The sequence below is a fragment of the Tripterygium wilfordii genome, chromosome 8 (assembly GCF_013401445.1).
Source record: "Tripterygium wilfordii isolate XIE 37 chromosome 8, ASM1340144v1, whole genome shotgun sequence".
Classification (NCBI taxonomy): domain Eukaryota; kingdom Viridiplantae; phylum Streptophyta; class Magnoliopsida; order Celastrales; family Celastraceae; genus Tripterygium; species Tripterygium wilfordii.
Window position 1 is genome coordinate 659,040 of NC_052239.1, and position 15,236 is coordinate 674,275.

The following is a 15,236-nucleotide window of genomic DNA, read 5'->3' on the forward strand; positions in this document are numbered from 1 at the left end:
AGCCAAATTCAGATCAACTAATGGGCTGACATATGAGGTGGCTAAATGTCCCGCAGTTGTTTAATGGGCTCTTCCTATTGATGCTTTGGATACGCAAGGCCTTTTGATGTTTGCTTTATCTTTGAATAAAATTCTTAGTTTTAGACACTAGTGGGAAAATGAAACAATGTGTATTCCATTATTTAGGTCCAGTTTGGTTTCAATGTAGTAGTGTCGTGTAATCAGAATATCGAATTTTGACACCCAAATCACTAGTTTAAGTGGTAAAGTTGATGCGCATCACCTTGGTGACCAAGATTTGATTCTCTTCTATCTCGTTTCAAAATTAAAAAAGAAAAAAATACCAAGTTTTGACAAAATAATAAATTTTATAAAAATTAAATTAAATCATATATTGTGGATACCATGACAATAAAGGAATAATCAATAAGGAGCGTTACATATATGTATACTGAAGTGATCACGAAAGTACCTAAGAAACTCCTTTAAAACCCTGAAGTGGTTGAACTATGAGAGGCAGGCCATTGGAAGGTCTAAGAGAGAGCATAGTAGTAGGAGAGTGACGATACTTTGGTGAGACTGAAAATGAAAACCTAGAGAGAACAAGTGTTAAAACAATCTTATACTCCATAACATTCAAGTTCCTACCAACACACATTCTTCCTCCAAAACCAAATGGCACAAACCCCATCTTGTGATTGCATCCGCCATTAATGTCTTCCTCGAACCTCTCTGGCTTGAACTGGTGCACATCCTCGCCCCATAAAACTGGATCATGGTTCATAGCTACAACATCAATCCATATGTTTGTTCCTTTTGGTATTATCATGCCATCCACACAAATGTCTTCGCGGGCTTGTCTTTGTACGTTTGGTGCTGAGGGGTATAGTCTTATTACTTCACTCATCACCCAACCAAACTGCATATATAAGATAATATAATATCGGCAATTAACAAACCAAATCAAACCACACACGTTTAGGATAATAGTGATGAATTTGATGGTAGGGATACCAACAGCTGGTATCCCAGTTATCCCAACTGCTGAGGTGTGAGCACATGTGGGACATGTGGAGTCCACGGATTAACTTAGATCTTTGTGCATCTAATTCAGCATTTGGGATAACTGAGATACCTAGGAAGTCAGGATTTTACCTTCTTTAAGACAGGAAGCTTGGTGAGATCAAGCTCTTTGTCTCTCATGACACATTTGATCTCTTCTCTCAATTGTTCTTGCCAATTTGGATTCAAAGCCAAAAGCAGCAACGTCCATGTGATAGCCAAAGCAGTGGTCTCATAACCACCGAAGAAGATTGTCTTGCACTCATCGACCAACTCTCTTCTTGTTAACGTCTTCTTGTTCAACAGAAACCCTAGAAAGTCCCACTGAGAATATCCATCGTCAGATCTCTTCCTCTCATCTATGATCGATAATATAAGACTATCGACCTCTTTCCCAAGCTTTCGTGCCTTTAGGGTTTGCTTCATGCTCATCAACTTGCTAAAAGGTATCCCAGTATACCGATTAGGCCCGAATAGACTCATTTGTAGAGCCCTTAGTTTTTCAAACACTTTAATGCTGTGATTTTCACGGCTTGTGCCGAAGCTAATCTTGGCGATAATTTCACCGGACAGGGCCGTGATTTCTTTGTTGACTTCCATCTCCGATGACGATGAGCTGCCGGAAGCTATGAAGGTGCGCCATTTGTCTAACATCTTAGTGGTGGACTCCACCATTAAGATTGCCATAGGCTAGAAAAAAAAAAAAAAACGTAACTTGTTCAGTGGAACAATCAATATTGATAAAGAATTTAAACAAAAATCAATCATTATGACATGCAGCACTTATATATATGTATTAAGATCTCATAAGTTGTTATCCCAACTGCTCAATTGGATGTACATGATTCAAATGAATTTGTAAGCTTCAAATGTCTCTTATGATGCAAATGAAATTTTATGCGTATAAAGTAGCTGAGATAATTGAGATATCAGCTAATGAGATGTCTATCATTATTCGCTCGGATAATGTTCAAAGCTACTCTCATGTAATAAAGATAATTAAAATAAATATGAGATTATCAGAGAGAGAGACCTTAAGATTGGCAGGAGAGAGAGCAGGATTGATGGCATGGCGGTGACGAACCCAGTCATGGCCTTCAACCATATTTAAGCCATTACCAAACAAAGGTTGTCTGTCAAACTTGAACACATTGGGTTTTCCCCAGTCCTTCCCCAGTACCCCACTTGACATTTTCTGCAGGAATCCTGCATCTGCTATGTATAAAAATGGCTCTGTCCCTAGCCAGTATACATATACATTCCCTGCACCCACAAAGCAAACACATTAATACTATATAATGATATATGTATGTAGTGAATGCAATAGTAGTACTGAAACAAAGATTAGTAATTACCATGTGATTTTCGCCATTGATGGAAGTAAGGAAACACAGTGGAATGAATATCATGCGAGGTGTGATCCAAAGAAGATCCAGAAGAAGAAGATCTGCTGATCTTCTTCATCTCTCTAATGTTTCCTAAAGGGAAACTTGGAGTTGGACCTCCAAACCCATTTCTCCTAAGTTTGTATAAAGCAAAAATAGGTGAAACCCAGAAGTAAAACAACACTATACACAACCAGAATACAAGAAGAGCCATTAATAAGCCTAAAACAAGAGTTTCACATAGCTCGAGGAATTCCATGGACATTTCTATAGACATAGGCAGAAATGAGAAAGAAAATTAAACCAACGTTTAAGTGAGGAAAAGGACACTGAAATTCACAATATTTGAGAGACTCTTAAGGGTTTTATATATATTTTTCAAAATCAAAGTTAACCCTAAAACGGTGAACAACACAAAATTATGAAAATACCCCTACAAATTAGAAGGTCCCCTATCAAGTTTCGCACGATTCTGACAACGTGACACTACAATCTTACTAGCCGGTTTTCTTGGTAATCAAGTGCTACTAGTCATACATCATCTATTTCTCTCTCGTGTGTCCAATACTTTGTCTGTGTTGTGTTTTATGAAGGAGGTATGAATATTGGGTAGTATTTATATACAGAGACGGAGCAAGCAGTAGTAGCAGTATTCAAGATTGTCAAAGCTTTGACTAGAGAATGAATCCAATTCGTAGGTTTGATTTTGAACACCTACATTTCCAGGTCTTCAACATTGAACACATATTTTGCCTTCTCACCTGACCTAATCTTATATCATCATATTCAAATTATTATAAATGGACACTGTAGCATTTTTGTTTTTAATTTTAATAGGATTTGAAGGGGTGGATAATCACAATGATTTCAATCGATGATACATACCAAATTAAACTCAATTGGGAAAATTAAGGAAAAAAATGAGAAAAAAAAGAAGATAATTAATCATAATATACTTACATCTAAATATAATTTATGTTCATGTATTAGTATGGATGGCTATACGAGTTTAATTCCTTATATCCATTTCCCTTTAAATAGAAGGATATTTTCTACAACAATTGAGAAAAAAAGAAGCTAATTAATTTCACCTACTATAGGTACATCTAATCTAATTTAATTTCTATACATGTATTAATGTATTATTATGGATGACCACATGAGTTTAATCCCTTATATGCATCTACCTTTAAATAAAATAAAAAAATTTGAGTATTGATCAGTTTTTACTTTCTTGGACGTCGTTTGATTCTCGGAATCTAACTTTTCAGAAATAAGAGTTTTTCTTTTACCAACGATTTCTATTTTCTATGTTTGATTGGTGGAATCCTTAGAATCTAGAATTTCAAGGAAAGTTGGATTCCTCCCTAAAGGAGGAATTATCCTTTTCTCTCCACAAAAAGAGAAAAATCCTTGGAATAGTCTTTTATTTTTAATTAAATACCTATGATATCATTTTAAAAATACTTAATTTTTATAATATCCTATAATTATGTATTTTAGATATGGTATTTATTATATTTTTATTTCTTGTTGATTAAATATGATCACATAAAATTTTTTTACAAATTTTAAATTGAATATTCAAATTAAAGTGTTACTTTTTATTGAAATGCGTCGTAAAATGTGAAATAATTGTAATTTTTATGTTAACAAAATATAACCATTGAAACTAATGATGTCATGAAAGTAGTGATCCACACATTGATAAGGCATAAAGATATCAGCAAATAAATTTTCTGACATCCACTTTCCATTTTCATCTCTAAATCCTAAAACCAAACCAACCCTAAATTCTAAAATACTTCTGAGCTTTAATTTGTTTTCTTGTCAAATTTATGACTTCACTAGCTTCTCTCATCTGGCATCTACGTGTGAATATCAAAGTGGGCCTCTTAAGAGCTGGATCAATGGCAAATAAGCAAAATTCATATCAACTAATGGGCTGACATACGAGTTGGCTACATGGGCCGCAGAAATTCTTTGGATACGCACGACATTTTGAATAAAATTATTTTTTTTTTATTTTTATAATCGAGTATTTTAATTAAAAGAGGAAATATTAAGTACGACAAAGCCAAAAAAAAGGCAATAATCATCCGTCAAGGGAAGAATTCTAAACCACCCAAAAGGCGCAAAAAAAAAAAAAAAAAAAAGAGACCAAAACATCCAAAGCCCCCACGAGAACCAGCCAAATTAAACACTCCCCACCAGAGAAACACAAACAAAACCCAAAAACAAAGCATAGAAAAAAGGCCAATCGCTCCATGTCTTAGTCAACTCCAGAGAAACACAAAAAGAACCCTAAACATCCTACACCCAAGCATTCAAGAGCCAAGAGCTGAGGGCAATCCGAAAGCATCAAACAATATAATATCAACTATTGGTAATGTGATTACTAAAATTAAAAAATTAAACATTAAACCAATATTATTGTGTAATGTGAATACCATTACCATTACAATACAAGATTAACCAATCAGGAACGTTACATATATACTGAAATGATCACAAAAATATACCAAAGTGATCACAAAAATAAGTAAGGAACTACCCTAAAGTGGTTTAACTATGAGAGGCAAGCCATTGGAAGGTCTAAGAGAGAGCATAGTAGTAGGAGAATGACAATAATTTGGTGAGACTGAGAATGAAAACCTAGAGAGAGCAAGTGTTAAAACAACCTTATACTCCATAACACTCAAGTTCCGACCAACACACATTCTCCCTCCAAACCCAAATGGCACAAACCCCATCTTGTGATTGCATCCACCATTGATGTCTTCCTTGAACCTCTCTGGCTTGAACTGGTGCACATCCTCGCCCCACAAAACTGGATCATGGTTCATAGCTACAACATCGATCCATATATTTGTTCCTTTTGGGATTATCATGCCATCCACTTGAATGTCTTCGCGTGCTTGTCTTTGGACGTTTGGCGCTGATGGGTATAGTCTTAGTACTTCACTCATCACCCAACCCAACTGCATATATAAGATAATATAAAATCAGCAATTAAATAGTTGTAATAAGAGAAGTGATTAATTCTAGCTGGCATAATCAAACCACACACGTTTAGGGTAAGTGGGAAGAGGAGTAGAGCCACTCTTGGAAAAGTCTAAAGTTGCCGGATGCCGTGTGAGACACGTAAGGAACAAAGCCACTTTTTCCGTCGTCAATTCTCACGCGCATCAACGAGTGGGGTTGTTCTTACGTGGCACTTTGTCGTATTTGACTTTCATAGTTGAATTTGGTCAAATTGACCTCCAGCAGGACTACAATGTTTTCCTACTTGGATATGGCTGCGATTTCTTTTTTGTTACTGTTGTGATATGAACCATATTTATCTAATCGTAAGAGTGGTTGTAAATCTTGGACCATCATGACAACCCGTATTATACTAGCGACGGGTTACAATGGATCGAACTTTCGACACGCATTAAGTTGAGAGAGATGGTTATAATGGATGCATGCTTGTTAATGTGATAAAATTAATTAATAGTCAGGATTTTACCTTCTTTAAGGCAGAAAGCTTGATGAGGTCAAGTTCTCCGTCTCCCATAACACATTTGATCTCTTCTCTCAACTGGTCTTGCCAATTTGGATGCAAAGCCAAAAGCAGCAACGTCCATGTGATAGCCAAAGCAGTGGTCTCATGACCACCGAAGAAGAATGTCTTGCACTCATCAACCAACTCTCTTGTTGTTAACGTCTTCCCAACTTGTTGACCATCCATATCAGTCTTCTTCAACAAAAACCCTAGTAAATCCCACTGAGAATATCCACCGTCCGATCTCCTCCTCTCATCTATGATCGATAATATAAGACTATCGATCTCTTTCCCAAGTTTTCTAGCCTTTAGGGTTTGCTTGATGCTGATCAACTTGCTAAAGGGTATCCCAACATAACGATTAGAGCCGAAGAGATTGAATTGTAGAGCCCTTAATTTTTCAAACACTTTAATGTTGTGATTTTCATGGCTTGTGCCGAAGCTAATCTTGGCGATAATCTCACCGGACATGGCCGTGATTTCTTTCTCGATTTCAATCTCCGATGACGATGAGTTGCCGGAAGCTATGAAGGTGCTCCATTTTTCTAGCATTGTAGTGGTGGACTCCACCATTAAGCTTGCCATAGGCTGGAAATTATATATAAAAAAAATTTGTTAGTGGAACAATATTAATTAAAGAATATAAACGAAAATCAATCATTATGACGTGTAGCACTAATATATATATATACACGCAAAGTAATTCTCTTATGCGGACTCATGATTAGAGCGATACAAAAATTATCAATATAAGTGAACTGACCGATAATCAAACAGATCAGCCAGCTATTTTCAAAAAAAAATATATTTCTTTAAAGAATCGATCGAAAAACCGACCGATTCCATGTTTCTAATTGTTTTCACCTCTATTTAAAATGCGGCCTATTTTTTGAGAATGTTAAAAAGTGAAATGGTGGAACCTACTACTTTGGATACAAGTGAAGAGATTTAGTGTTCTCCATTTTAAGTCTGGATAAAAGAATACTCATATATATATACACACACATGCACATAGAGAACTATCATAATAACTCAGATATGATTCGAATCTAATCTCATGTTAATAACGATAACTAAATAAATATGAGATTATGAGAGAGAAAGACCTTAAGATTGGCAGGAGAGAGAGCAGGAATGATGACGTGGCGGTGACGAACCCAGTCATGGCCTTCAACCATAACTAAGCCATTACCAAACAAAGGTTGTCTGTCATACTTGAACACATTGGGTTTTCCCCAATCCTTCCCCAATACCCCACTTGTCATTTTCTGCAAGAATCCTGCATCTGCTATGTATAAAAATGGCTCTGTCCCTAGCCAGTATGCAAATACACTCCCTGCACCCACCCATACAAACCAAACACATTAATATATATATATATATATGTCAGATATAATCATCTGGGAAACAAATGTAAACACATTACCATGGGATTTTCGCCATTGATTGAAGTAAGGAAACACAGTGGAACGTATATCATGCGAGATATGATCCAAAGAAGATCCAGAAGAAGAAGATCTGTTGATCTTCATCATCTCTCTAATGTTCCCTAAAGGGAAACTTGGAGTTGGACCTCCAAACCCATTTCTCCTTAGTTTATATAAAGCAAAAATTGGCGAAACCCAGAAGTAAAACAATACTATACACAAGCAGAAGAGAAGAAGAGCCACTAATAAGCCAAAAACAAGAGTTTGGCATAGCTGGAGAAACTCCATGGACATTTCTACTTCTCTGTCAAGTGTGTGGTTTATGATGGAGCTAGGAATGAATATTGGGTGGTATTTATAGTATTCAAGAATGTCAACACTTTGACTAGAGAATTAATCTAATTGGTAGGTTTGAACACTTTAAAATAATCTTAAATATTCAGGTCTTCAACGTTGAACACATACTTAGCCATTTCACCTGACCTAACGTATATTAATATTATTTTTGTCTTGTATGTGCGGCTGCAAACTCCTTTCGCCTTTTACTGCAATATACTATATTAATAATCTTCATACATGTCGATTTAGCCATCATATCACATCTTGAACATACGTACGTGTCGACTTCTGTGTCCAATATTTCTCAGTTCGTGCTGTCAAATTCTCAATATACGACTGTAATCTCTTCTCCGTCCAATATTCAACGCACAAATGTTGACATTTAGTCTTGGAATTTCATGAGACAAAATAAAAGATAAAAGAAAGCTCCCATGACCGAATGAAACTCTCCTAATTGCATGCTATTGATCCCTTGCAACACGCCGGAGGAGTTCCTGTCTGTCCTCCATTCAAATGTCAGATCAGACTTTAATACAATAAATAAGGGTTCCACATCACATTCAACATTTTTCACATGTCCCCACTCGCCAACAAGGATATAATATATCATATCAATAAATAAATATTTTTTTAAAGAGTTGGGAACTCTATAATTTTCTAAAGTTTACAATTTTAATCTAATGATGATGGAGAAAAATCAGATAAATTTTAAAAATATAAAAATAAAAATATGTTATAATGTTACACACTTCCAAAGTCATTGGATTTAAATTGTAGCCTACATAATTTCAAACGAATTGCAGGGCTCTCAAAACCGTTTTTTTAATGTAAAACGCGAAGTCAAATGAGAGTCAAACTTGCCAACTTGCCATATAATTATAATATTTATGTGTAATCATACACGCAAGCATGAAAAATCCGGAGTTGGTGTAACATACCAAAAGGTCAAATATTATTGTACAAATCCAACAATATGGTTTCTAATCCTAAAATTTATTCATCTTAATTGATAGTTAGTGTTAGGTTTACTCGACGTGGGATTCCTTCACAATATTGTATTAATTAAACACATAAATAAACTTCACTAAGATACATAAGGACCTAATAATATTATTTTTAACACAACCATCATATCAATATAATTGGTGCTAGGGAGCCTCAATAGGTGGTCATGCTAAAAAAAGAGAGGTTATAATCCGTGACGAATCCATAAATTCTAGTTATTGAGGACATACTATATATTGAGAGCCTGGTATATTGATACATTGGAGGCTTAGTACTCGGGGCCTGGTACATGGAAGACTATAAAAAATTTCATTGGGGGCCTAACCTCCAATGAAGTGACACTAGATCCGCCGACCACTAGCTATATAATAGACGTCTTGAATGTCATTATTTTGAGACAAAGAACTCCAAAAGAGTATTCCAATTGTCATCCAAGTTAAGACTGAATCACATCTAAACCAGACAACATAATTACAAATTGAAAATATCAAATGTAGACAAGGTATATGGTTGTCTAAGGCAGATCGATTGGACTTTTCAAAGGACCAATCTACTTTGTTAGAATGTTCTTGTTGGTCAACTTTGTTGGTTGATGAGATAAGAAAGGGTTGACTTTCGGTGCCACCGTTGAGTCCAGCTAAACTTTCTGGCAAATTAATTAGAGAGATTAGCCCCTAAAAAATAAGAGTTTATAAATCAAGCATTTACCTGTCAAATTTGAGAGTTCTTTTACCTAAATTGTGGTGGACGGTGTGATCTTTCTTTTCCTCGGTGTATTAAGATTTTACTGGATTTGCCGTTTGCGTATATATACGCAACACATAGCAACGAACGGTTACTCGGTTGACAATCAGTTGAATTAGGCATATGTGTTTCCAAGTTTCGATTCAAATGAGAATCAAATTTCTCAATGGTATTTAAAATATATATATATATATATATATATATATATATATATATGCAACACATTCGAACAACGTTTATTTCAGTCATTTTAACACAAGTGTACATTTTTTAAATGTTTTTCGGTCTTTACTCCTACGGTATAGTTTGATTGGCGAAATCTAATTTTTCAAGAATAAGAAAAAAAAAATTGACAATGATTTCTATGTTTGGTTAGTGGAATCCTTAGAATCTAAAATTACAAGGAATTTCCTCCCAAAAAAGCAGAAAGCCTTAAATCCGTACTTATTTTTTAATTAAATACATATAATATCATTTTAAAAAATACATAATTTCAACAATATCCTACAATTATGTATTTTAAATATGTTATTTTTATATTTTCATTTCTCATTGATTAACTATGATCGCACAATTTATTTTTTTTTACAATTTTAAATTTGAATATTCAAATTAAAGTGTTATTTTTTTATTTAAATATGTCATATAATGTGAAATAATTGTAATTTTTACTCTAACAAAACATGACCAAGGAAACCAATAATGTCAGAAAAATAATATGATAGTGTGATCCAAATATTGGTGAGGAATGAAATCATGATAGAAAAAATCATTTTTCTCTTTCCATTTTCATATCCAAATCTGAGAACCAAACGAAATCTAAATTCCAAAATATATTTCTGAGCTTCAATTTATTTTCTTGTCAAATTTATCCCTTCTCTAACTTTTCACATTCTCATCTCGCATCTACGTGTGAACATCAAAGTGGGCCTCTAAGAGCTGGATCAATGTCAAACAAGCAAAATTCAGATCAACTAATGGGCTGACATACGAGTAAGCTACATGGGCCATAGTTTTTAATGGGCTTTCCCTAATAATGCTTTGGATACGCAAGACATTTTGATGTTTGCTTCTTTGAATAAAATGCTTTTTTCCCCTTAATAAATGAGTATTTTAATTAAAAGACGAAATATGAAGTACGAGGGGCATCCCAATAACGAACCAAAAGGAGGCAATAATCATCATTCATCCGTCAAGGGAAGAACTCTAAACCACCCAAAAGGAAAAAAGACCCAAAACATCCAAAGCGCCAACAAAAACTAGTTAAAAGAAAGCCAAACACTCCCCACTAGAGACAAACACAAACAAAATCCAAAAAACTAAGACCAGAAAAAGGCCAATCGCTCCATGTCTTATTCAACTACAAAGAAACACAAAAAAAACCAACCTAAACATCCTACATCCAAGCATTCAAGAGCCGAGAGCTGAGGGCAGCCCGAAAATAACAAACAACTGAAACCTGCAGCTAAAGAGTAGACCTAACCGAGCAGCAATTAGAAGACTCAAAAAAGCCAAGCCTCAAACACATAACAAACAGAGGGCAAAAATCAGATTTTTTTAGCAATTTCAGAACGTCAAAAAGGGAATCATTGTACTTTATTTATTGTTTTTAGATGTTTAACTTTCTAATTTATGTTCCACAAAAATTTTCGTACAAATATGATTTCAAAAGACTACGTTTTATTAGAAATTGAACAAAAAAGTGAAAAGTTCGTCAATAAAAAGAGAACAATTCCAAACCATAAAAGAAAACCGTTGTACTCTATTTATTTTTCTTACATGTCTAATTTGTTAGTTTAGATTTAGTAAAATGTTTCGTACCCAAATGATATCAAAAGACTAAGTTTCTTCAAAATTAGACAAAAAAAAGAAGCAAAATTAACAATGTGTATTCCATTATTTATAGCGCTGCATATATACCGCAGTACTGATCACAAAATTAACTAAGAAACTACTTTAAAACCCTAAAGTGGTTGAACTATGAGAGGCAAGCCATTCGAAGGTCTAAGAGAGAGCATGGTAGTAGGAGAATGACAATAATTTGGTGAGACTGAGAATGAAAACCTAGAGAGAGCAAGTGTTAAAACAACCTTATACTCCATAACACTCAAGTTCCGACCAACACACATTCTCCCTCCAAACCCAAATGGCACAAACCCCATCTTGTGATTGCATCCACCATTAATGTCTTCCTTGAACCTCTCTGGCTTGAACTGGTGCACATCGTCGCCCCACAAAACTGGATCATGGTTCATAGCGACAACATCGATCCATATATTTGTTCCTTTTGGGATTATCATGCCATCCACTTGAATGTCTTCGCGTGCTTGTCTTTGGACGTTTGGTGCTGATGGGTATAGTCTTAGTACTTCACTCATCACCCAACCCAACTGCATATATAAGATAATATAAAATCAGCAATTAAATAGTTGTAATAAGAGAAGTGATTAATTCTAGCTGGTATAATCAAACCACACACGTTTAGGGTAAGTGGGGAAGAGAAGTAGAGCCACTCTTGGGAAAGTCTAAAGTAGCCAAATATGTGTGGATGCCATGCCGTGTGACACGTAAAGAACAAAGCCACTTTTTCCGTCGTCAATTCTCACGCGCATCAACGCGTGGGGTTGTTCTTACGTGGCACTTTGTCGTATTTGACTTTCATAGTTGAATTTGGTCAAATTGACCTCCAGCAGGACTACAATGTTTTCCTAGCTACATGGATATGGCTGCTATTTCTTGTTTGTTACTGTTGTGATATGAACCATATTTATCTAATCGTAAGAGTGGGTCTAAATCTCGGACGATCATAACAACCCATATTATACTAGCGATGGGTAAAACTGGATCGAACTTCCAACAAGCACTAACTTTAGAGAAATAGCTATAATGGATGCATGATAGCTTGTTAATGGGATAAAATTAATTAATAGCCAGGATTTTACCTTCTTTAAGGCAGAAAGTTTGGTGAGATCAAGCTCTCCGTCTCCCATAACACATTTGATCTCTTCTCTCAACTGGTCTTGCCAATTTGGATGCAAAGCCAAAAGCAGCAACGTCCATGTGATAGCCAAAGCAGTGGTCTCATGACCACCGAAGAAGAATGTCTTGCACTCATCAACCAACTCTCTTGTTGTTAACGTCTTCCCTAGCTGATGACCGTCCATATCAGTCTTCTTCAACAAAAACCCTAGCAAATCCCACTGAGAATATCCACCGTCCGATCTCCTCCTCTCATCTATGATCGATAATATGAGACTATCGATCTCTTTCCCAAGCTTTCTAGCCTTTAGGGTTTGCTTGATGCTGATCAACTTGCTAAAGGGTATCCCAACATAACGATTAGAGCCGAAGAGATTGAATTGTAGGGCCCTTAATTTTTCGAACACTTTAATGTTGTGATTTTCACGGCTTGTGCCGAAGCTAATCTTGGCGATAATCTCACCGGACATGGCTGTGATTTCTTTCTCGATTTCAATCTCCGATGACGATGAGTTGCCGGAAGCTATGAAGGTGCTCCATTTGTCTAGCATCTTAGTGGTGGACTCCACCATTAAGCTTGCCATAGGCTGGAAATTATATATAAAAAAAAATTGTTAGTGCAACAATATTAATTAAAGAATATAAACAAAAATCAATCATTATGACGTGTAGCACTAATATATATATATATACACACAGTAATTTTCTTATGCGTACTCATGATTAGAGCGGTACAAAAATTATCAATATAAGTGAATTGACCAATAATCAAACCGATCAATCAGTTATTTTCAAATATATATATTTGTTTAAAGAATCGATTGAAAAACCACCGATTCAATGTTCCCAATCATTTTCACCTCTATTTAAAATGTGGACTATTTTTTGAGAATGTTAAAAAGTGAAATGATAAGTGGAACAGTGGAGCCTACTACTTTGAATCCCACTTGTTTACATAAACAAGAGAAAAGATTTAGTGTTCCCCAAATTTTAATTCTGGATAAAAGAATACTCATATATATATATATACACACACGCGCACATAGAGAACTATTATAATAGCTCAGATATGGTTCGAATCTAATCTCATGTTAATAACGATAACTAAATAAATATGAGATTATGAGAGAGATAGACCTTAAGATTGGCAGGAGAGAGAGCAGGAGTGATGACGTGGCGGTGACGAACCCAGTCATGGCCTTCAACCATAACTAAGCCATTACCAAACAAAGGTTGTCTGTCATACTTGAACACATTGGGTTTTCCCCAATCCTTCCCCAATACCCCACTTGTCATTTTCTGCAAGAATCCTGCATCTGCTATGTATAAAAATGGCTCTGTCCCCAGCCAGTACGCAAATACATTTCCTGCACGGACCCACACATACAACCAAACACATTAATATATATATATATATATATATGTATGTATATGTCAGATATAATCATCTGTGGAACACATGCAAACACATTACACAAACTAATTTGAAGTTGTTTGTATATAATTTACCGTGGGATTTTCGCCATTGATTGAAGTAAGGAAACACAGTGGAACGTATATCATGCGAGATATGATCCACAGAAGACCGAGAAGAAGATCTGTTGATCTTCATCATCTCTCTAATGTTCCCTAAAGGGAAACTTGGAGTTGGACCTCCAAACCCATTTCTCCTTAGTTTGTATAAAGCAAAAATAGGCGAAACCCAGAAGTAAAACAACAATATACACAACCAGAAGACAAGAAGAGCCATTAATAAGCCCAAAACAAGAGTTTGGCATAGCTCGAGAAACTCCATGGCCATTTCTATTTGTCTCTCAAGTGTGTGTTTTATGATGGAGCTAGGAATGAATATTGGGTGGTATTTATAGAGAGATTGGAGAAAGAAGTAGTAGTAGCCGTATTCAAGAATGTCAAAACTTTGACTAGAGAATGAATCCAATTGTAGGTTTGAAGTTTGAACACTTAAAAATAGTTTGAACACATACTTTGCCTTTTCACCTGACCTAACGTATATTAATATTATTTTGAGTTTTCTTTTGATTTGGCAACTTTTGTCTTCTTTAGTATGTGCATGCGACTGCAATCTCCCTTTACTGCAATAAAAATCTTCGTATATGTTTTGCCATCTCATTACACAATTGCAATCTCTTCTCCGACCGACCGACCAATACTCAACGCACAAATGTTGACATTTAGTCTTGGAATTTAATGAGACAAAATCATCTAAATCTGTGAAATGAAGTATATATCAAGTACTACCAACAAACAAAGATAGAGATGAAGCCAAACATACAACAAACAAAAATAGAGATGAAACATACCACGATAGAAACCATTCTATAAGTGGTTGCAACAAATCACGATGAAAACCATTCTAGAAGTTGTTACAACTTAAGCAATCTAGTGTAAATTTATTGTCTCTCGTTTTCAAATAGTCAGTCCCAACGTATCTATCATTATAAACCTATAATCTAACAAACTAACATATATAGTAATTCAGAATTTTGTGATACATCACAGTCCCATCATCGAATAGGGATTAAGTCCTAATCTAATTGTTTAGTCTCCATTTTAAGAACCCATGATCACGTCGAGAAAATTATTACGTAGTTCTAGTACGCCATATCACATGCTGATATAGTGTATCATATTCAATAGTCCTAAATCTTAAACTCTAATTTTCTTGTGGGTCGTTCTTTGTCACCCTCAACCTTGTTTATTGCTATTTTTTCTTCGATTTTTTATTAA

At 35.2% G+C, this 15,236-nt stretch overlaps 3 protein-coding genes across 3 annotated transcripts; all 3 read right to left on the reverse strand.

Moving 5' to 3' along the window:
• Positions 1-423: 423 nt before the first annotated feature.
• On the reverse strand, positions 424-2,706 carry LOC120003986 (cytokinin hydroxylase-like). Its single transcript, XM_038853172.1, has 4 exons — positions 2,418-2,706; positions 2,096-2,325; positions 1,156-1,752; positions 424-919 (listed from the first exon to the last, which is right to left on the reverse strand). The coding sequence occupies exons 1-4, from the start codon at positions 2,704-2,706 to the stop codon at positions 473-475; spliced, it is 1,563 nt and encodes a 520-aa protein (XP_038709100.1). The 3' UTR covers positions 424-472.
• Positions 2,707-4,842: 2,136 nt separating this feature from the next.
• LOC120004398 (cytokinin hydroxylase-like) lies at positions 4,843-7,737 on the reverse strand. Its single transcript, XM_038853748.1, has 4 exons — positions 7,421-7,737; positions 7,101-7,330; positions 5,959-6,582; positions 4,843-5,428 (listed from the first exon to the last, which is right to left on the reverse strand). Exons 1-4 carry the CDS (start codon positions 7,713-7,715, stop codon positions 5,003-5,005), a joined length of 1,575 nt encoding a protein of 524 aa, XP_038709676.1. The 5' UTR covers positions 7,716-7,737; the 3' UTR covers positions 4,843-5,002.
• Positions 7,738-11,335: 3,598 nt separating this feature from the next.
• LOC120004399 (cytokinin hydroxylase-like) lies at positions 11,336-14,318 on the reverse strand. Its single transcript, XM_038853749.1, has 4 exons — positions 13,998-14,318; positions 13,626-13,855; positions 12,452-13,075; positions 11,336-11,899 (listed from the first exon to the last, which is right to left on the reverse strand). The coding sequence occupies exons 1-4, from the start codon at positions 14,287-14,289 to the stop codon at positions 11,474-11,476; spliced, it is 1,572 nt and encodes a 523-aa protein (XP_038709677.1). The 5' UTR covers positions 14,290-14,318; the 3' UTR covers positions 11,336-11,473.
• Positions 14,319-15,236: the final 918 nt, after the last annotated feature.

What these genes read in the sequence shown, in the direction of transcription:
- LOC120003986 (XM_038853172.1), bottom strand. Translation starts at nt 2,706, where the DNA reads ATGGAATTCCTCGAGCTATGTGAAACTCTTGTTTTAGGCTTATTAATG. An exon ending in TCTCTCCTGCCAATCTTAAG is followed by an intron (nt 1,753 to 2,095) that starts GTCTCTCTCTCT and finishes TTTTTTTTCTAG; the next exon opens with CCTATGGCAATCTTAATGGT. An exon ending in AGCTTCCTGTCTTAAAGAAG is followed by an intron (nt 920 to 1,155) that starts GTAAAATCCTGA and finishes TTATATATGCAG; the next exon opens with TTTGGTTGGGTGATGAGTGA.
- LOC120004398 (XM_038853748.1), bottom strand. Translation starts at nt 7,715, where the DNA reads ATGTCCATGGAGTTTCTCCAGCTATGCCAAACTCTTGTTTTTGGCTTA. An exon ending in TCAATGGCGAAAATCCCATG is followed by an intron (nt 7,331 to 7,420) that starts GTAATGTGTTTA and finishes GGGTGGGTGCAG; the next exon opens with GGAGTGTATTTGCATACTGG. An exon ending in AGCTTTCTGCCTTAAAGAAG is followed by an intron (nt 5,429 to 5,958) that starts GTAAAATCCTGA and finishes TTATATATGCAG; the next exon opens with TTGGGTTGGGTGATGAGTGA.
- LOC120004399 (XM_038853749.1), bottom strand. Translation starts at nt 14,289, where the DNA reads ATGGCCATGGAGTTTCTCGAGCTATGCCAAACTCTTGTTTTGGGCTTA. An exon ending in TCAATGGCGAAAATCCCACG is followed by an intron (nt 13,856 to 13,997) that starts GTAAATTATATA and finishes GGGTCCGTGCAG; the next exon opens with GAAATGTATTTGCGTACTGG. An exon ending in TCTCTCCTGCCAATCTTAAG is followed by an intron (nt 13,076 to 13,625) that starts GTCTATCTCTCT and finishes TATAATTTCCAG; the next exon opens with CCTATGGCAAGCTTAATGGT.